The 23,003-nt window shown below is 36.9% G+C and overlaps 1 protein-coding gene across 1 annotated transcript in view; it reads left to right on the forward strand.

The window, feature by feature from the left end:
* Positions 1 to 23,003, forward strand: part of ATG10 (autophagy related 10) — a 65,152-nt gene that overhangs the window by 11,873 nt on the left and 30,276 nt on the right. Inside the window, exon 3 of the mRNA XM_017806154.1 lies at positions 2,003 to 2,122. Within this exon, the coding sequence (XP_017661643.1) occupies positions 2,003 to 2,122 (120 nt within the window). The remainder of the gene's footprint in view (positions 1 to 2,002; positions 2,123 to 23,003) is intronic.

Here is a 23,003-nt window from a genome sequence, read left to right on the forward strand (position 1 = left end):
AGGTCCGTCACGTAGACGCTCATGTAGGCAAGAAACGGGCTAATGAAGAGCATCGTAACAACGAGCAGGCAGACCGAGCTGCCAGGATTAAAGTCTCTCAGGTAGATCTGGATTGGCAGCACAAAGGAGAATTATTTCTGGCTCGATGGGCCTATTATGCCTCCGGTCACCAGGGGAGAGATGCAACATACAGATGGGCTCGTGACCGAGGGGTGGACTTAACCAAGGACATTGTCTCACGGGTCGTCCATGACTGTGAGACATGTGCTGCAATCAAGCAGGCCAAGTGGGTGAAGCCTCTATGATATGGTGGACGGTGGTCGAAATACAGGTATGAGGAATCCTGTACATCACGCTCCCCCAAACCTGCCAAGGCAAGCACTACATACTGACCATGGGAGAAGGAAGTACTGGATGGTTGGAGACGTCCCCCGTGCCTGATGCCACTGCCCGGAATACCATCCTGGGCCTTGAAAAACAAGTCCTGTGGCGACACGGCACCCCGGAGAGAATTGAGTCTGATAATGGGACCCATTTCAAGAATGGCTTCATAGACACCTGGGCCAGAGAGCACGGCATTAAGTGGGTGTATCATATCCCCTACCATGCACCAGCTGCTGTAAAGTTGAGCAGTGCAGTGGACTACTGAAAACCACCTTGAAGGCACTGGGTGGGGAGACTTTCAAACACTGGGAGCTGCATTTAGCAAAGGCCACCTGGTTGGTCAACACCCAAGGCTCCTCCAGTCAAGCTGGCCCTGCCCAATCAGAACCCTTGCATACTGTAGATGGAGATAAAGTCCCCGTGGTGCATATGAGAGGTATGTTAGGAAAGACTGTTTGGATTAGTCCCACCTCAAGCAAAGGCAAACCCATCCGAGGGATTGTTTTTTGCTCAAGTACCTGGTTCCACCTGGTGGGTAATGCAAAAAGATGGGGAGACACGTTGTGTACCACAAGGGGACCTAATTTCGAATGAGAATGGTCTGTAATGTTTCACTGTATATATATATATATGTATGTAGTTTTTAAAGGGGGTTAATTTGGGCATGACATGGATGGCATAGAATAAGGGGTGGATAATGTCCTAGTTAGAACAGCTGGGACCAGTTCATCACTGTGTGGGTGTAACCCAAAACTGTATATTCTATACCCTGCCATGCCATTCCCCAGAAACTGTTAACAATGAACCATTTACAGCAGCTGCCCAGAGCACACCTGACCCCTCAGGCAATAAACTAGGTGTTAAGAGGCCTGTGAGATAGGAGGATGCTCCTGTCCTCACACCCATTGTGGAACTCCCCGCCCTGAGGGAGGTACTGGGCATTCCTGCCTGAACCTGAGGATACGTAATCTTGGAGTCTGGGACTTCTGTACCACTTGTGGGATCCAGGGAAGGACTGGAACTTGGACTAGACTGTGACCACCATCTCAACCAGACTGAGACCACTACTCTTGACCGGACTGCGACTACCACTCTCAACCAGACTGCAATCACCACTCTCAACCAGACCGCAACAGCACTCCCAACCGGACTGCGATCACCAGCCTTGACTGGACTGCAACCAGCACTCTCACCAACAGGTTTTCCCTCTCCTTTTACTTTTTGGACTCAGGGGGACCATGTGGGGCTCAGCGCGGGGAGGGGAGGCCCAACGAACACCACTCTGTTCATGCCCCAGGGTGGGGTGCTGGGTTATACATCTGGGTTTCGTGGGTTGCAACCAATTGTTTGTGTAATTGTATTTATTGTATTATTTTTATTAAATTGTTATTCTGATTTATAATCTCTTTTGAGTTAGGTTCATTTCCCTTGCTGGTTTACCTTTAAACGAGCACACTACGTGTTAGAAGATGCTGAGGAGCAGTGCAGTCATCAGTGCCTATAAAAAGACCTGGAGCTTGTGCCTAAATACCATGCTCTGTTTATTTTCTAGAACATTGATGGCATTTAGCATTTTGATTACAGAAATTTTTTTTTCTTTTTTTTTTTCTGAACACAGGACCTTGGTGATGGTTATCTTAGTAAAACACATTTCCAGGTAAGAAATAGACACATCGCACAAGATCTCAGGGAGAAAACCAATGATAACATTGAAGAAACGTTACTTGCACATGTTGAAGTAAGTACAGATTTTAGACTTATTTGTTTATAAAATAAATAATGAAATTTAAAAAGTACTATGCTAGTAAGTCCTTCCAAAAAGACTTCGAATCTCAAGTTACAGTGTTTTTTTATTAGTTTTCATACAGTTGTAGGATACTAATTAATACAACTTATTCAGATGTTTTTGTGTGTGTAGAAAAAGCTTAAGCATCAAGATTTAGTTATCTTAGGGGTAAAAATTAAAAGGACAATGAAAATAAAATTCTTTTGAAGTGCTATTTACTGCATATATATGTTGTGTATAAAACTTTTATATTCAGTGTATAGTTGTCTACTGTGGAACTAACTTAAAATATTGAGCAATTGTTTGAAACTGGTGGCAGGAAATAAAACAGATTTGGTGTTCTTGAAGGAGAATAAACTTCTTTCTTCCAGAAAATTAAAACTGTTCATTAAACTCTAGTTGGACTGATCTGAATAATTATTTGCTTGTTTGATTCTGCATTAAACCTCCAGGTTATTGACTAATCAGGATATAAATGATAGAAACTCCCTCCCTTGTTATGGTTTGTTACCATTAATATGAACATAAATCTTGGATTATAATTGACTGAAAACAATGTATTCTATATATTATAAAATGTTGAATAGATGGATGTGGTGTACTTTCCAGTTACCTTTTTCTGCAGTTCCTTTTCTCTTTTCATCAGCACTCTGATTTCTTTTTTTTTTCCTACAGAGACTGGTACATTTCAGGCATTTCTGGTCTGAAATGAGTATTCTTTTGGCCTGGTTTCTGAAGAAAATGGCACTTAAAACAGTCATACTGTCTGTTAGTCTTGATGTAGTTGTTTCTGCTGATTTTTGAGCTCACTCACAGGTTTCAGTTTGTACTGTAAAGAGAGGTACATGTGTAAGTCATCTAACAGACAGCTGAAGCATTTTTAAGTTTTCCTTTAATTTAAATTCTAGTATTTCTTAAAAAGAAGGCTGATGTCAATGCTTCAGGGGTTGTTTCTTAATTATCACTAACAACAGTGTTTGTATACTTCAGTCCTGACTTGTAAGAACAGATTACTCTTTGTATTCAAAATTGCTTTTGATGATTGTGACTTTTTTTTTTTTAATAATGAATCAGGTCTTCATTACAGAGTGCATTTTAAAAGAACATGCTGTAAAAAGCTGTTGAGTCCTTCTTCTGGAAAAGAAGGTGTCAGCTATAGAAAATGTCATAACACAAAAAAGACTTCAGAGCCTGTTAAATACTGAAATGGAGTCTTAAATATACTGAAATATAATACTAAACGATACACTGAAATAAGATTCCAGACCCAACTCTGTGATTTATCAAGATCTTGATATTAATAATTACCTCTTGAAATATTTTGAAAGATTTCTTTGTTTTGAACCATGGTAATCTGCGGGGTGGAAGGGCCCTCTTTGAGAACGAGCCTTTGTACTTGTCATGTAGCAGCTCTAAAGATGAAGAGTGAAGCAGGAGAAATGTCTCAGAAAATTGTGAAGGTTGTAAGACCATAAGAAAAAAAAAATTAGTTTCTTCTCCAAAACATTCACTGCCCTATATAGATGATGTCATTTGCATATTCTTCACTGAGCTGAGGGGTAAGCGGACTGTTAAAGTTATTTAATCTATCAAATGGGAAAATCACACCAATAAGTTGGAAAATGAAATTTGCTATGTATACATAAAGTAAAACTGTGTTTTTAAGAAAGATGGAAATGGTGACTGTAGGGGGGATAAATAATTTTCTCAAGCACAGTACTTCCTGTGTAAGATGCATGTTCTTTTTCACAGCTATTGAATGCTTGAGTCCTGTTCCACTATAACATTCTGTTATTTAAATAGGCTTTTTTTCTTTTTAATGCATGTTGCATGCATAAATAACATGGTATTATGGAATTACTGCAATTTATTTGATTGAGTTATTGAAATGATGTTCTGATGACTAGCCAAAGTTGTGGTCATGATAGAAATTGGAAAAGTTTCCTCTGGTTATGGGCATTCAATATTTAGCTTTTTCTTTTTTTCCTCAGAAGATTCATACATCTTATTGTTACATATTTGAAGCTTACAGAGGATCTAGATAATAATTTTAATTTATATTGGAAAAAAACATGGCCATTTTCTGATGTTTGCATGTTTCACAATTTTCAGTTCTAGAATTACTGTTATGATCTTGATTTTTCTATATTGTAGCTCTGTTGTTTGTGTCTTACTGGAATACTTCCATCTGTCTAATCTGATCTCCTCCAAGGTGTGGTGGCGGATATGATGCATAGTTTTAGGTAACATAATTAGCTAGAAACAGTAAGAAAGGAAAAACAAGGAAATGAAGATCTGAGTAATCAATATCCATTGTTAGAAACAGCCAGTGTTGACAAAAATCCAAGGAAAAAAATGTACTGTGGTATATTACATAGAGACCACAAGACGTTCCTCTCCTGATCCTGGGAATCCAGTTCAGAGGTTACCAATAGAATGTTAGATTTGGCAGATAAGGGGAAAATCAGAGGACAGATTTTTGAAGTTGGGTGGAATTTTGGGAAAGTTATCCACAGTGAGGATTTAACTCCTATGTAAATAATTGAATCCAAGACACCTCAGGGGGAAGGTGGTGTAGAATAAATCATCAAGTGTATCCTGTCATAGTGAGGAGTACAGTTAAGATGTTGAAACTGCAGAGAGGCAAAATTATTATTGTTCTGTTCATTTTTCATCTGTGAAGAGGTACTGAAACCTAATGATACAATACATAAAATACACAGAACAGCTGAAGTAGCTTTATTTGAATAGAAATTCCATTATAAGTTATCACAGGATCAAAAATGTGCTAATCTTTTGGGATCTACAGGAACCCTGATCAAATTATTTGAAAAGTTTATTCCAACTCATTGATCAGTGTGGACAGTTAGCATTTCCCAGTTTCCATGTCATTCTCTGGTATCTAAAGGTCTGGAGACTTCCTGGTGAAGGAGTGATGAATAAATGTGTTTTCCACAGAGCAGTCTGTATTGTGTGCTTGGTTCCATTGACACAAGTTATGTTTTCATTTGAAAACCAAGAATAAAATTCTATGTGGGTTCCATTCTGCTTATTTTAGATATCTGCAATATAGAGCTTGTCACTTAAAACTTTGTTTCAGCCTGAGGAGACAAAAAAGCATTTTTGGATATAAATCAGTCGACCTGTTTTGGGTGTCTTCTCTTGGAGAAGATGAGTGTCTGTTTTCCTTTGGGGATGATCGGGGGAGCTGGGTGGTTAACCAGAGTGTAAATGCCTGCATTTTGTCATGTGAGCCTCATACAACAAAATGTGGATCTCAGCTGAGTAAAAGCAGTGGTAATTTTTGCTGGTGATTTCATGGAGGCTGAGATTTTGCTTTGATGGTGAAGGTTATACTTAGTTGAGGATTGTATTTTGTAAAGTAGCAGCTCAAAAACAGTTTAAGGAAGTTTGTCTTTTTATACTTGGCAGTCACTGAGCTGTCAAGCTGGTTATCTAACCAGGTGCCTGAGGATCCTGTCTTAGACAGACCCTTCCTTTCCATTTCCTTTTCATCTTCCTAGAAAAGAACTGAGACTGTTCCTCTGGAACACCATTCTCTGCTTTTTTGTGGGTTTAGTTAAATCAATATATTTATTTTAACGTCCTGATTTGTAAACAGAAACTACTAATGATATGTGACTGATGATAAACGAACTTTAGACCAAGTTGGTGGATGTTCTTCTGACCACTAAGATCAGTCCCTTGAATACGAGCTGAAGAGTCATAAACCTTTTAGAGTCTCTTCCAATAGAATAAAAATAGCCTGAGATGCAAAGCGAGGGACAGACACAAAGACACAGTGCCATTTGAAGATTTTTAAGTTGCCATTTTGTCCTGGTTAAATTTTTATTGAATCAGTTGTTGTCTTTCTGAGCTGTCCTGACTTTGTGCCAGAGGAGTGTCATCTGTACTTTTCCACAGGCAGCATAAATCTTGTGTAACCACCATGCACAACCATCTTCAGTATGTATTCTTTTCTTGATCCAAATCAAATCTGTCCTGCCAGGGGATCTGTCAGGGTCTGTATCAGTGAAAAGGGGATTGTGTCATCTTCTATAGCAAGGACAGAACAGTTACATATACTATTGTGTGAGTTGCTGATAAGGTGACAAATAATGTGCAAAATTCAAAATGAGAATAGTCCTCCTGCCTCAGAGAGCTTAAAGAGTAAATTGGGAAAGTCTGGATTCACTTTATGCATTCTTTTTGTTTGTTGTTCAAATAGCCCAAGGGAAGCAATAACTTGGAGTAATAATTCTCAGTGTGTGGTTTGTCTTAGCTCTTCTGGGTATTGCAGAAGAAGTGAGTCAGCATGGAACCATTCCTGGAGCTGGAGCCATTGCCACTTTATGAAGGAGTGGGCAGGCTGGGAATGTTGAAGGTCTGTTGATACCTCGTGTTGCCTTTGGAACATGAGCACTGAACCCCAACGAACACGTTGATGAAGTTATGTATTTGCTAAACTTGGGCCCCAACGTTGCTGGAAGATGTTCATTAGAGTTGATGAAGATTTGCTCTATGAGGAATGTGGGAACAAGTCTGACTTCTTCTTTAAGCTTCATAGTACCATGGTTTGCTGTTCAGCTGTGCTTTTCAGTTCGTAACAACTAGAAAATTAAAATTCTTAGCAATTATTAATCATTTTTTTCTCTAAACAAGTTCAGTATTTTTAGAATTAAGAACTACTCCCTTTTTTTTTTTGTGCAAAAGTAAATAAGATGAACTCAGTGTAAACATTTGCAAAACCATGGTATTTATTGGATGGTTAAAACATGTGAAGTGAAAACCCAGCAAACAGTGCTTAAGGAGAAAAATGTTTAATAGAATCCAGCACTCACTGCAGGAAATAATGAAAGGACCTTAGCAAAGGGGGAAAATCAAGTATTACATACTTACCTAAAACATCAGTTTGTAGTGAATGACCCAAACTTAAGAGCAGTGGAGTTGCTCATGTACCAGAAACCTTTTCAAATGCCACGTCTCAGACTGTAAACCCATATTTTTGATGTAAAAGATAAACAAACCACTTATTCTAAGGAGATCTAATTTGTGTTGCAAAATGCAGCAAAGGTCCTTGTGATTTTGCTTGAAAATGTATTAATCTTAAAATGGAATTAGGCTAATTCCATTTTCAGATTAATACATTTAAACCACAAGAAAATATTCTGTTGTGGGCTTTATTAACTGTTTTCTACATGAAAAGGCTTGGCAAAATAGTGACATTGTTTGGAAAATCAAAGCTGGAGGAAACTTTGGCATAGACATTACACCCCTTCCTGAAGCTGGAGAAACCTAGGAAAGAAAGAGTGCTGTGGTGACAGAAAATGTGTGAATCTCAGACCTGTCCTGCTTTTGGGTTCCCGTGTGATGGGATACCTCAGTCTTCACGGAAAAGGCCAAGTATTTCTCTCCCATAAAGTTCAGAGACATGGGGAGTTTTTGTCTCCCATACACAGATCTTTGTGGATCATTTTCTGCATTTCACTCTGGAATCCTGGCAAACCTTGTTAGCAGTAGTTGCATTTAGTTTCCAACAGCTTTGATAACGTACTATTGGCTTGGCTGTCATTGTGGGTGGTGGGATCCTAATCGGAATTCTCTATCTTGCACATTCTTTGATTGCTGTTCTGTTTTACCCCCTAATAAGTTTTTGCAAACCTTAGGAATGATATCAAAGCAAGTATATAAATTAATTATGAAGCTTTTGGGAGAGCTGAAGGAGCACATTGTAGGGCCTCCAAAAGTGATTTCTTTTTCATTTAGATGTTAGTGATTTCAACTGTTTATCTACTATCTTGGTATTCAAAGCTGTCGCTTGATATTAGCAAAAAAATGCTACATCAGACACAGGAAAAGATGCTCGAATTCAGGTTTGGTAACTGAACGTGACAGTTTAGTTGGAGTTGCAGTGGTTGAAGGCATGACGTAATCCCAGCAGAATGTCTTTCTTCTGCAGTAAATAAACCTTTATTTCCTGTGGAGCACACACTGAGGCTGTGGGAAGGGAAGACGGTTTTCCCAGAATCTGAACTTTGGGATGCCGGTAATACCAGTGACAAAATTATTTATAAGCTCATCCATTTGACTTGGTGATTCTGTGTTATGGATAATAAAAAGAAGTATTGTTGGTTTTTTTTTCCGTTTAGTGCATTTTTTTCAGTTGTTTTGGGAAATCTGTGTGGGTAGGTTTAGTGCATCTAGACGAGACCAAAATCAGACTGAAGTATTTAAACTTTTCTAATTCTTCAAGTTAAAATTTAATTAAATAATTCAAGTGTGATTTAATTTCATAAATGTACGTTCTTTCTTTTTTGTATGTGTGCCTTTTTAATACATTGTCATTATTATGAGATTGTAAAAAATAATTTTAAAAAATTGTGCCAGAGTAGACTTCAACAGCAGCTGTCTTTACCCAGTAAATTATGGTGATTTACCTCAAAACTGTGTGTGATAGCATGTAAAGCAGCAGTATCAGAGATATATAGGCCACACAATCACCTGCCCAGGCTGTGTGCTTCCCTTCTCAATTTTCTGAGGTAATGTGCTTTTTTACAAGTCTTGGTACTCTTTTATCAAATGTTTTGATGCTTGGCATGCCTTAATACCTGGGCAAAACATCCAGAGATCCCAGCTTTCACGGTTTTATCAGTGGAAGGGCTTGCAAGAAATTAAATCTGCTTTTCTGTTTTCAATTTAAAAATATTACTGCTGTGGTCCTAATAAGAAAGATGGTTGTAAAAAAAAGACATTTTTTTGTTTGTTGTATTTTTCACTCCCTCCTTCCCCCTTTTCTTTTTGTCCTCCAAAAAATGTTCAAATGAGCTACCATGAGTAGAAGAGATACTGAAGTGATGGCCAAACCAACAGGGCTTATGTTGGCATGTGTGCCCACACCATATAATAAATATTGTATTATTTATATCTTGAAACTAATGGGTGTTGTAACAGTACCAGTGTGGCATTTCCTAAGTGGTGCTGTGTGCCTGAGGATAATGGGAATGAAGGGTCTGGGAGGATCTAAATTCCCTAAATTGCATTCATTTTAATATTCAAATGAACACTTCAGAATTGAGTAGAACACGATACCTATTGGTGGTAGTTGTTCAGAGCTGTTTAATCACTGAGATATATAAAATGCAGTTTCCTTTGTGTTAAAGAATTATTGACAAACACTACAGTGTCATGTTTCTTGTTTGTGAGCTAGCTTCAGAAGCATTTGAAAAATACAGTTTTGGCAAAAAAAATCACAATCTAATCAATTATTATATTTTTAATATACTTTAAATATACTTTTAATGATGAACTTCAAAATACTTCATGTTTCCAGTCTTGCGTACATACCTACCTTTGTGTCTTTTAATTTAAATTGTACCGGATCAGTATGATGCTTTAATTTTCTGGAGACAATGCCCATCTGTATTGGAGCAATACTTTTATTTTGGCCAAATGCCTGTGTTTGTAGCAGTGTCATATGATTATCTCCTAGTATGTTTGAATTGTTCTCCTGCAGCACACAGGTCATGTTGACTTGGGGTGGATACTGCAGATTTAGGGCCTCCAAGTGACTTTCTGAGAAACAGGCAAAATGTCCAGACTTCCATATGTTGCTGCTTTTTGGAAAACTCATGGTTATTGTACTTTTAGCTGTGAGGTCTGTGAGTTTTGTTTCCTTCCCAAGACCATCATTATCTCTGACCTCTCAAGATACATAAAAAAAAGCCTTTTCTCCCCTTTGTCACAAACAATGGTTATGATTTTCTGCTCTGGAAAAAGATGCAGTTTCATACTTTCCTCCCCTTCCTCCCTCCGTGCTAAAGTTTTCTATACCACAAAACTTATGTGTTAGCCTTATTAATAAAAAGCAGCCACTGATGGGTTTTTCATTTCTATGATTTATTTATAAAATAGAATAAAATTATATTAATATTTTTATTAATATTGTAAATATAGTGATTTAGCTTCTTCTTGAGGTCAGAATGGGGCATTCCTCAAGAACAATATAATCAGTGTATGATTTTGAGGTCAAGTCCTTTCTAGATATAACTAAGTAACATCGAAGTTCATTGAGATTTAGGAACTTGTGGTGCACGAAAATACTTGTAGAGTTACAAAATATTTTGTTGTGAAAATAACTTGCCTTTCCCCACATAGACTAATGCACAATGAGGAGACACTGCTTTCTTCCCTTGTAGGAGTCAAGACTTTACTAAAACTACTTTAAAAATGTAGCTATATATAAAATATGTATATAAAATAAGTCTTTTTCATCAGCACCATGTTGCTGATACAGAGTGTTAAAATTGGTACTAATATGATTATGAACACCCCAATTTCAAAATTATCATTTTAGTTTACAGCAGAAATGAATTTGGTTCTTTGAATTTATATGAAATACGGATGTTTTCCTCAATGAGCAACACCATAGATCTTTAATAAGTGGCAGGGTTTTTTCACTTTTAATTCAGCTTGTTAATGTTGTGCAATCTCTTTGCCCTGGTTTGCCATGGTCTAGTTCAGACAGCACTTAGACATGCTCACTGACATTTTAAATGAGACAGACACTTGTGCTGTGTACAAGATACTGGGAGCACATCCTAAGCAAAGGGGACTGTTGTTTAAATGTTTGAGAATGGGAAACACACACCTCTTGGCATAAATGGCTGTCTATGACTGGGAGTATTTCGCTTATTGGGTGGCTTTCTCATGATGGTCTGTGGTGGTAGCAATGAAAATGAGTAGTTTGAATTGACTCAAGCATCTTTTTCCACTGCTTTGCTCTGAATTGTGGAGGATGACGTAAAGTCATAGACTAAATAAGATTTCAGTTTGCTTTCTGAAGAGGAAAACAATAAAGTGTAAGAACTCCTTGGGACCATGAGGCAGACATTTTTCTGGGATAAGTGATCAACTAAGATATGCAGAAAGGCAGACCTGTCTAGTAGGGAAGAGAGAAAGGCTTGTAAGAGACAAAAGACTTGAGCTGTAGGTCATAATTTATAACGTAAGCTTTGTGTCCATCTAGTGATTTTTGTAATACAATCATTAGTGTTCCATCTGTATTTTGTGTTTTTCCCTATTTGGTAGCTTGCCAGTGAAATTTTTTTCCCAGACAGCTGAACCTAGCTTGCGGACTGACAGGGCACAAGAAAAACACCTTCAAAGGAAAGCACATTATAAAGCTCTCAGAAATCACCAGAAAGTGTTAACGGCTCTGTTGGCTGTTACACAATGGGATGCAGGAATTGCAATAATGTTCTTCTTCCATCTGGTGCCTGCAAACTTGCTGTTTTCGGAGTCATTCATTGCTGTGGCAAACTGTTCACTTATTCATTCTTGTGTAGTTGCCCATTATTCTTTGGAAAAGACTTGGGTTGAAAACAGCTCTGTGCTTTGTTACAGAAGTGCTCAGTGTCAAACATATTACAAGAAGATGTCAGTCCAAATGCAAATATCTTCAAATTTCAAAGCCTCTCTGCATGTTGTGTATATTTGGAATGTACTGTGAAGGTGTAGTCCCAGGAGCGAGGATCTTGACTGACAATACTTAAAGGAAAATCGTGCGACATCTGTGCCAAAATGTCTATCTTAGGCTGAAGTTTCAATTTCCGTTTTAAATTCCCTGGCTTGTGTTAGCTAACATCTCAGCCTTAGTTTTCCTACTTTTCTTAGAATCTCTGTAGTTATTTTCTTTGTTGCATCTGGACTGGTTAATTTTCAGGACTGTGAGGAAGCCACTGACTTGAAGGTGTTACTCTGAGAAGGAGGAATGGTTTAATGAACTAAAGCAAGTGAAGACACAGGCAGGACACCTATTTCTTATTGACAGAACATGAGATAAAGGAGTTGATATATAACTTCTGGGAACAAACCAATTAAAAATGTCCAACTCTTGGTCCTCCTTGAACATCTGAAATAATATTGTTCATGCAGCAAGAGTCTTTGGTGATGTGTTTGTAGCAAGACAAGTTAGCCATCACCTAAGATATATTCTGTTGTCCCAGAATTTATATTAATCTTTTCAGTCCAGCAGTAGTGAGCAGGAAAATTAACTTAGTAATAGTTTTCCTGAAAGTATTACAGGAATTTCCAGCATTCTGCCCATTTCAGTCGAATGTCATATAACCATATGAATTTATGTAAATCTTTCAGAAAGTGTGAGGAACAGGGAGGTGAGTTGAGATGGCCTTGGAAATGTTAATTTTGGCAATATGGAAACTTTAGGTGCTATAGTATGTGACTTTGTCTTTTCCACCTTTTTTCTTGAAGGATTTGGTGCTCCCTGTAGCAATGTGGCTGTGGTAGTTGTTCGTGGGATCTGTCACTGTGTGTTCCATGCCTGTGTCACTGCTGCAGGTGCAGTGACTGAAATACCAACCACCAGGTCTCCTATTAAGAGGTTTCAGTATCAAGGGCTTTTAGCATGAAAGCTTAGCTCATATAGGCAGATATATGGGAAAGCCAGTGCTTGTGTCTGTTTTTTGCCTCATTTCCTTTAGAAATGCTCTAGAGATCATTTAAGAGACTGTCTGTCACCACAGTTTCCTCTTGAAGTTGTTTGCCATACTTTTTGTGCTTTTAAGTAAATAAAGATCTTAGTTTGTTTGAGTGTAGGCAGCAGCTATGGTCCAGATATGTTCTGGATAGATGGTCATGGAGACCTGCAAAACCAGTTATTTCTTCACCAGACAAGCTAAAACTTCAGCCCTGAATCTGAACTAATGAATCTGAATTAAGTGTGTGGCTTAAGCAAACCAAGTGCTGTCTTCCAGCTTCTTTAGTGCTTCAGCTTGTGAAATCTTTGCTTTCCCTCCTATATGCTCAGCCAAATCCACACTTTTGGGATGTTGGCATGTTATACAGGTCATTTTAGAAGTGAGGTGTGTCAGAAGAATTAAACATTGGTATGTGGGCCATACAATTTTTAGTATTTCCTGGAGTTGTGACAGGGTCTAAACTGACCTGATACTTGGCAGTGGTGGATCTTTGGGCTCTTTAGCAGAAGCTTCTGAGTACAAGATGCTTTGGAAAATCAGGCCACATGGGCACTGAAATAGGAAGATGCTAATGTGAATGAGAGTCTCTGATTTTGAAGGTTTTGTCCAAGATTTAGAAGCTCAGGAAAAGTTAATTGTCTTGAGAAGTTACATGGGTTTGCAAGAACGAAGACAAGAACAGAAAAAAGCTTCCCATGTGTCATCCTTAACCTCAGATAGGATGCATGGAATATATTTAAATATCTCCTTTGTAGGCCTTTTGTGTTTCAGCCGTGTCACAGCATGTGCTCTAATGTGTGCTTAATGTATGTTTAAGTAGTCCAGTGATTAAGATATAGAAATGCAGATAACGAAAAATTGAAGAGATCATTGAATCAAAATTTTGATGCCATGGTCTGGTGTTAAGTGGAAATATTTAGCTTAAAAAAAAATTACAATTGCATCCAATTAAATACAATCCAGTTAAATGGTAGACACTCTCATGAGTTTCTAACTTTTTAAATATTTCTACTTGCTGTCTGTTAATGTTAGATCTTATTTTCCTGTTCCTCATTTTTTCCTCCCGCATTTTAGAAGGATAGAAACTCATTTGCCATTTAACATCAAAGACGTAGGTTTTGTGTAAACCATAACTGCACAAATTCGAATTCCAAGAAAAATGTTAAACATGGGAAAGATGAATCTGGAAAAGGTCTGCTATACCAGGAGATAGCAAGGTATAATACTCTCCTTTAGGTTGTGTTAGAAAACCTGTTTTGATCTGTTTTCCTGTGATGTGTGTTTGTCTCTGCCCTTGCCCCTGCTCAGAAATTCTTCCATCAGTGCAGTGGTCATAATCACATTGGAGCGAGGCAGAGGTTTTTAGAAATAATTAAACTCCTAAGTGGAATTAAATGGCTGAGTGGAGGAGAGGCCATGAAAGTTCTCTGCCTGAGGTAACTTTGTGTATGCCAGAGAATGCACATGAGAAACGTGTCTCAGCTGAAGGAAAAGCCCTTCCTTGGACCTCACACTCAGTTGGCCACAAGATGCAAATCTGAAGGTAAGAAAAATCATCCAGACAAAACATTTCAAAGTAATTCCAGGTAATTCTGGGTGTACAATATTTAACAAGCAACTTGATGATAATCTCAAAATGTTTTGTCATGTGAATTTGATGCAATACGAAAAAATAAATATGAATTGATTAAAGAACTATGCCTGCATAAATAGAAGTTTTTTGCTATTGGTGGTTTTTTCCTCTCTGTCCTCAAGTACCTGTGCTTTGGGAAGACAGAGAGTGCATTTGATTAAATGTGGGTAAAGGCACTCTTGTATTCCTGGCAGAATATACGAAGTATATGGATATTAAGATTTTGCATTCTTTGGTGAAGCCCATTATACCTTTAGCTTATACAGAATCTGTCCCTGTGAATAGCGGATTTGAATGTCTGTGAACAGTAAGAATACCTAGTCAAGGTGTTTTTTCACCACTGTTAACCACATCTGTGGTATTATGCTTTATTTACTGCTCCAGGTTTTTCACCCGTTCTGCCAACATTACTGATTTTCTTTGTCTCTGCATGAAAAGACCATTCTGCTGCCACAGGGGAGTCTCATTACAGCATTGTTTTTCAAACTCATCTCTAGAAATACCTCCAAAAATAACTAGGCTTTAATGTCCTTTTTTTTTTATGTCTTCTTTCTGAAAACTGCTGAGATAATACTATGACAGAAATATTGGAAAAATAGAATAATAACATGCAAGGGGTGATTACTGATGTCTTTCAGTTAATGTACTTCATTATCTTCAAATGAAATCTCTGTTGTAATCTGGTATGCCTGATTATCTGGAAGGTGTCCTCGAACTATTTTATTTACCTGGTATTATCAAATTTTGTACATTGATATTTTAAACTATTTCTGAGAATTCACTTTTACCTGCTGTTTTTTGAAGGCAGGCCTTGATCACAGATCTTCTCACTGTGTGTAAACACCTGTTGTAGGTGTTCCAGTGCCTCTTTTTTCAGTCAGATCTGGGAATCTTGCTGTGATGAGTTGTTCCCTTGTATGTGTGAAGTCCTTCATAAAGGACAGCACACTTCAAAGATGTAAATAATATGTAATTAAAAAGCATAATCAGTTTTCTTTAGTGATTGAAGAACATTTAATAGCTGTGCATGAGTAATACAACAAAGTGCTTAAGCAAATCAAATCAAAATCAAGTGCCTCGAAATTTTTTAAATAGTAATTATTAAAAACTGAACACTTGACACTTGGAGCTGAACTTATTAATAATATGTCGTCATACATAGATAAATAGAAAGAAGAGTAGGAGGGAAGTGACTGATGCAACGCTTTTGTAAGGAAAGGGATGAACCCATTCTAGTAATTTAGAGCCTTTTTTTAGCGTAGTTTCAGAATGACAGAAGTGAGATGACAAATAGTTTCATTTTCAGCATCAAAAACCCATAAATGGTGGGTTTTCCTTGCCTTTTTTTCCCCCTGTCCAATTTTTTCTCTCAAATCTTCCCCCACCAATACTGAAGAACGGGTATTAAAAAATTTCTTGTCTCTGACTGTAGAGTAGGTACAATTATATTCAGCTGGTGCTGGAATAAAATATTTATTCTTAAATAATAAGAATACAGAAAACCTCTTCAACACATTTCTCAAAAAATAGGTTAGGAAAAATATTTGTAGTGGAACTAGAAATCAGTTCTGGAGGATTCATGACTTTCTATGTTGAAAGAACAGTTGAAACAAGAAGTTTTGAGTGTGTCACTAATCGGATTTGAAGCAGACTTGTAGAATTATTTTCCCCCACTAGTCTGTTGCAAGTGGCTTGTTGATAACTATGGCATTACTAAATTTAACTACTTTCTGGTATTATTTCTAAAATGGTAAGAGTCTTTTGTATGTAACAGTTGATGGCTTTGTCTCAGCAATCATGTTTCTTAATGAGCGAAACCTGAAACTCCTTCAAATTTGGTTTTAGCACGTAGTAAGAATTACAGAATAGCTGGTCTTAGAAAAGAGGCTTGAGTGGATGAATCATTAATTGATTCTATGTAAAACAAATAGATGAACAACTTAAGTGTTTATTTTTCTTGATTTCCAAAGGACAAATATTACTTTCTGAAAGATATTTAATAGTTTTGACTGAAGCATGCTTTGACTTCTTTCAATAGAATGTGCTGGATAGTCTGAAAGGCAGCCATTGTAGCAAATCATTAGGAAAATAAAGTAACACCTAGGGATGGGGGAAAAGTATAGCTTAGGGTTTTCAAATAATAATATTTCCAAAAAGACAACCTGCTTTATATCTTGAAAATAGGTCTGAAAAGACGCTGAGACAAATGTCAAAAGGTTCTTTAACCCTGCATATAAAAATATTAAAGGAAGAGAAGCAAGCCCAGGGAAAAGATTGCAGACAAAAATGTATTTTATTCTCTTTATAAGGTAAATGGAAAGAAATTCCTATTTTCAATAAGGGTGATTTCAGAGAAGGAGGATGGCTAATGAGAATGGGGGTGTACGTAGGCAGTGATTGCTTTGATCAAGGGGGAAACAAAATTTGAGAGGAGATCATGAAATAGAAAGTAGGAGAGAACTTCTGCCCTAGAATTTATGTCAGGTATCAGAAAAATGTTGTTTTTTTTCTTTTTTTCTTTTTTATTTCAAAAGGCAAAAAGCTATAGGTTTTTTTAGCCTGGCATTAGTGTTATTCAAGCTTTTGAAGAAATTCTTAAAGAATAGATAAGTAAAAGGTTGAAAATGGAAATAGGATGGAATGCGAGATGATGTTACAGGAGGTAGGGGAAGTATTGAACCATTACCTATCATTTGGCAAAATAACTGATTTACTGGAGGAAGAAAATTCAGTGCTTCTGGTCCATATAGAATTTATTAAAACTTATTTAACAATAGCACACAGGAAAACAAAGCTATGTGATAATACCACAAAAATTCAGCCTCGGACAAATCTTACGTATTTTAAGTAATAGTTGTAGTACAGGGAGTAGGAGAGGGTTAATTAAATTTGCTGATGGCAAAATATGTGGAGGCATTGTCAATACAGCAGAAGGCAAGAAATTCCTGTGGAGAGAACCAGAGGACATTGAGGACTGGCATAACAGAAACAGGATGAAATCTAGTGGTGCAAAGTATAACATCATGTACTTGGAGTGTAAGGCTCAGGTAGTTCTGTTTCTAAAGCTCATGGCTCATGAGTTGGAAGTGACTGAGGAGGAGAAATAAATGGATGTTTTAGTTAATGGTAGCATTACTGTGAAGGTTTAGGTTCTATCTGGGTGTTGCTCTCAGCTGAAATTGATATGATACAATAAGGATGTTGAGGACTCACCTGTTGTGTTGTATGTTTAATTTCAATTACTCCCACTCAAAAAAAAAAGAATTAAAAAAAATAGTAGATTTTCTATGGTGATTGGGAAAAGCCTGTCTTAGGGGAAAGGACCATAAGAATTCATCTTGTTTAGCCTAGGACAAAAAAGAAATCCTGAAAGGAAATATGATTTATCTCTGTTAATACATTTTGGGGGAAGAAGGTTTGAAATGCCAGGGAATGGAAAAGAAAGCTACTTAAACTGAAGTAAAATGTTGGCACTAGAATTTACAGTTATAAACTGACCTTGGATAAACCTACACTAGAACCACTAGAAGTGAGATACTGAAATAGGTTTCCAAAAGGAACAACAGTATCCTGAAGTCAGTGAATTTGCAAATAAAACCATATAAATTTAGTAAAAGGCATTATATGATGTTTGATACCTGTGGTAATGAGATACTGAACTTAGTAACCCAGAAGGTCCCTTTGCTTCCTATTTTGTAGGTCACTGTTCATTTTGTGTTATCCATGACTCTAGGGAAAGAAATGTGTTTAGGGTTAATGCCTTTGTTTATAAGTAAAATAATATTTTGCAAGCTGCTTGGAGGGCAAGGAAATTGGAGTGGAGTTTGCTCAAGAATGAATATTTTCCTTTGTGAAACAGGACGCTCATCTTTATCTATCTCTGTGAGAGGGATTTTCATTTCTGGTCCAGATAAGGGGTCCTGAAAGTCTGGGATCTGATTTTGAGAATGTGTGATCCCCAAAATATCTCAGGTTTTATTCTTTTAAAACCTGTCTCCCAGGTTCTGTTTTCATTTGAATTTTGCTGGAATTTTTTCCTTCACGTCCTGATGGCTTAAAGGGAGGATGCTACGAGGTTAGTTACTTATTTCACCTTTGTAGCCAAGGGTTACTTGAAGCAGAGAAACACTCTGGTGGTTAAAAATGCCATTTTTAATGACACACAATTCTAGATTATTCATAGCTTTAGATTTTTACCTTTTTCCTGTTAATCTTGTTTCCAACTTTGTTACCAAGAGCACAATATTTTCCTTTCCTGGGCAAAGTGTGTTTTCATTTGTAAGTCAGTCTGGTGTTACAAATGAGCAGAACTGACAGACAGACTTCTCCAAGGAAGATATGTTTTAGGGAAGCAGCAGGGACATAGAACCTGAGAGAAGGGTGGGATTTCCTGGAGCTCTGCAGGAGTCCTGCCAACTGGAGGGGTCCCTGTGCACGTGGTGTCAGCTGCTGACTGATAGGAAAACACTCTTGAAGCATCTCTACAGTCACTGTCTTAGTTCGAGTTTATACTGAGGGGAAAAGAAAAGCTAATCCTAATGATAGAATTATAGTTTTATATGAGAAAATCTAATATTAAAGTGCTCTTTTTTAGGTTAATTTTATCTGAGTAACTCAGTTCCCAATTGTGATTGGCAATCAGTAGCGATAATATGAACACTGTCATGTTTCTTCATGGAAGTGACAAGGCTCAGAGCAGACAGTATAATTGTTTGCTTTTGTGCACAGGTAAATAAGTGATTGCACTGTTTTTTTTCTAAAGAACAAGTTCATGGGGGCTGAAGAAATTACTGTGTGAAGCATCAGAGACAAGGATCTGTATAAGAGTAGGGAAGTGTGAATATAAAACAGAATGGGCATTGAAAAAGTCACAATAAAGATTTACAACTCAGCAGAGTCAAACCTTGTGCCTTAAAACTGAAATAAAATCTCCAATGACTTTTTTTACCTTCCCAAATGCCTTTTCATGTTTTCATGAAGCTTATCTCCACAACAAAGAATTAAATATCACTATTTTCTTTCTATTTTTGGTTAGTAAAGTTACATATTTCTTTCTAACATCTGATTTTTTTCTTTGCACATTCCAAATTTAGCCTAGTTCTGTGTATGCTACTCAATCTCTGCAATATCAACGATTCCTTCAATGCCTGTGTGATTAAGAGATAAACCAGGAAAAGTTAGTTATTTTCAGAGCACCTGATGTCAAAGTGATGAAAGCTACAGAAATTCTATAGAATCAGGGTAGAATGTAACAAAGCAAGTACACTGTAGCTGGTCAGTCTGGTTTGGAAAGCTGATTCCAGCCCCATTTTACACACACGTACATAATTTTAAGGAAATACATGTATTTTTAGTTTTTCTAACTACAAAATTCACTTTTCTTTTTTCTTTCCCATGTTCATCTTTCCTCCAAAGACTATATAAAGGATTGGTATTTTGTACTGCAGAGGAACATGTGGGAAAAGAATATGTTCAGATATGTTTTAAGTATGCTTTCAGCACCTACTTCTGTGATTAATGCTTATTTGAATAGAAGACAAATTTGTGCAAGTGTTAACCCTACCAGATAAATTTTATTTTATTTATTTATTTTATTTATTATTTAAATTTTATTTTCAAGTTAAAGATATAAACAAATCTTGCATCTGCTGTTGCTTCTCTGGCATCAAGTTCTGTTATCTAGATTTATGCTGGAAGTTACTTAGTGGCATGATAAGATTACTTTTACAGACGGAGTCTTATTGTTTTCTGTGGTTATATCCAATAGAAGTCTTGCACCATCTGAAGAAATTCCCAGATTTTGACGTTGCCGGTTTCAAGTATTATTGCATTTTGTTCCTCAAGGTTGCTGAAAATGAAATTTAATTCTTGCTGACGTAGAGGCATCCAGCTTTTGAAAGAATATTGTCTAATAGCTCACAGAACTATTTGGCAGTGATTTTGTTTTTAAACTTAGGTATTTAGAACAGAGAGTTATTATTCTTTGAAAAGTTATTTGTTAGATTGTTTCAAAGCGTAGTTTTTGCTGCTGATAAAGCTGTGAAGATCCCAGGGTGTATTATAAGGTTTTCTGAAACATGGTTATGTTAATGTTGTCCTGTGATTAAAGATTTTCCTGACCTGTGATGAGCATCTGAGCGTGGTTTTTACTGTTTTCAATTTTAAAAATAAACATTTACTGAAAGGACTTACCTTGGTATTTTACCGCTGAACAATTGCAGCCTGATAATATTTGATCTTCATTTTGGAATGTTTGAGTTTGAAAACAAAGATATCTAAAATATAAGTTGTGTACTTTACTGCCATCCCTTGTTTTGAACAGAACTGGTTTTGAAGTTATGTGGCTGAAATAGTGTGCTGCTAATTGTTGTTTTGAATGCTTGGAAATACTCAGCATTTTGGCAGTAGGAATCAGAATAACTAAATTTTACTCTGTTGTGAATTGTCTTTGTAAGTTCGATCACGGCTCTTCACTTTTCTGTCTCAGTTTTCACAGAGTAGCTCATGTTTGTAGGGGGTAAGAGTAAACAAAACAAAATGTAAAAGTAATGTTGATGCAGAATATGCAGCTAACTCTGTAATGTCACTTTGTATTGCAAAACCTTCTGAAAATACTCAATAAAACTACTAAGGCAAGAACTTTACATTGAATTAATTACATTTACATTGCATTGTCATGTTTACTTTCCTTTCAATTAGTCCCATGTTGAAGTAGAAAAACAAATAGATCTATTTAGGATCTTGCCTTTCCCTGTTGTATCTTGGTCATCTTGGGCTTGTTGCTGAAAATTTTGCCTAATTCTTTTTAAGGGTGGAACTGTAGAATAAGCAAACATGGTGGAGCTTAAAAAAAAAATCGTAAAAGCAAAGACTGTTTGTGAGGGTTAAAAACCTCAGGACAGAGCTGTTCGATATTTATGTTACAAATGATCAACCTGTACTTGAAAGTTAGAACAGGGTTTATTTCACAACAGAACAATATATAAGCGTTAGTCCAGTGGTCTACATTCCTTTTCCATCTTAAAATTGGGCAACAGTAAACCCAGGAAAAATGGGTAACTTAATTTTACTTGTTTTATTCTATCAATATGAAATTGATTTTCTTTGACTATTAACCGGCTTTATTTTTCTTTTCTTTTTTCTTTTCAGAGTTATAATTGCAGTAATTTTAAAAACTTTTATTTTGCTTAGTGCTGTATGGATATTGTGGTAGCAGTGAAGGTGTTAAGAAAATTTCTTCTACAAACTCAGATTTTCTTCAGGAATTTAGTTTTCTGATTAGACAAATTAGGTAGTTAATCTAGGATCAGTTTAATCCTACTGAAAATGTGGCAACATCTAAAACTTTTCTGAATTTTTTTTATTTTTTTTTTTTACCGACAGGTCAACAATGGGCTGCATTGCCCAGCAGAGCTGTGTTTTTTAGATCTTTGCCCACTACTGCCCTGTGCCCTAATGCTCACTGCCAGGATTATCTGAATGTCCTGCTGATTCTGAGTGAATCTACATGGCACACTTTAATTTGGAAATTCTGACATTTTCTATTTTCATATTTACCATCTCAAACCAGAGGGTTTCTGTTGCGTGAAAAGTGCTCATATTGAACTTCTGTGTTGATGACAGAACAAGGGCAAATGTTAAAATACCGGATTTTCGCGTGGAATGGAAATGGCAGTATTTGGTCAAATCTCAGCATTTCAAGCTCTCTTTCCTGTGTGTAAATTGTGGCTGAGGCAATGAGGTCTGTGAAGTGTGGGGGGATCCCTGATGATGGCAGCAGGAGAATAAGGGGCATTTATCTTGTGTTTTGCTGGGACTGTTGATACCTGTGTGACAGGGAGGGAGAGCAGAGCTGAGATCAGCTGTGGGCAATCCTGGTGTGTTATAAACCCCATTTTCTGTCACGGTTTCCATCTCCCGCTCTATTGACTGTGCTTCCCAGCTTTGTGCGATCAGCAAAATTGGTCAACAATGACTTGCTTTTGTGTTGAGGTTGTTAAGGAATATTGTAACTAAGATTACTGTACAGTCCAGTTTTGGAGGCCCTTCACCCGTCGACTGTCTCCTGGTCAATTATTCTCCTTTCAGCACATCCCATTATTCTCTCCCCTTTACCACTTCCTTATGCATTACATTTTGAACACAACCCCCATCTTCTCCAGTTTAAAGAACCACTTCCCATTTGGCCCACTATCAAACATTTTGCTGCATTCAGCCAGACTGAATCTCCTGCATTTCCTTTTCCACTAATTTAATTATCTTATCAGGACAGGATATCAGATTTGTTTGTCTTTCTCATTCTTTGACAAACCAATGTTAAGTATTAATCCAGTTTCTGCATAGCTCTGTATATTTCATTATTCTTTCCTTAAAAAATGGTTCCAGTCTCTCTTGCCATTTTTAAGTGTAAATCCAGTTTGAATTCTGGCAGTTCTTACTTTCTCCTTCAAATGTAGCTTTTTTTGCTTGCCATACCTCTTTTCTATTCTCTGTAGGGGTTTTTTTGCATGCTCTTGGTATCCTTTGTGATGTGATGATTCACTCAGAACTGTAGCTTTATCCTACTTTTTTTTTTCCCAGTGGTTCAGAATGTAAATTGTAAGCAGTGTTAGTATCTCTGATTTAAATAAATTAAGGCCTTTTCCAAATTCCAGTCCTTAACCATTTTATTTTTTCTGTCTTAACTCATTATCTCCCTTAATTT

Source organism: Lepidothrix coronata, unplaced genomic scaffold, assembly GCF_001604755.1.
Source record: "Lepidothrix coronata isolate B3197 unplaced genomic scaffold, Lepidothrix_coronata-1.0 Scaffold14, whole genome shotgun sequence".
In the NCBI taxonomy this organism is placed as follows: Eukaryota; Metazoa; Chordata; class Aves; order Passeriformes; family Pipridae; genus Lepidothrix; species Lepidothrix coronata.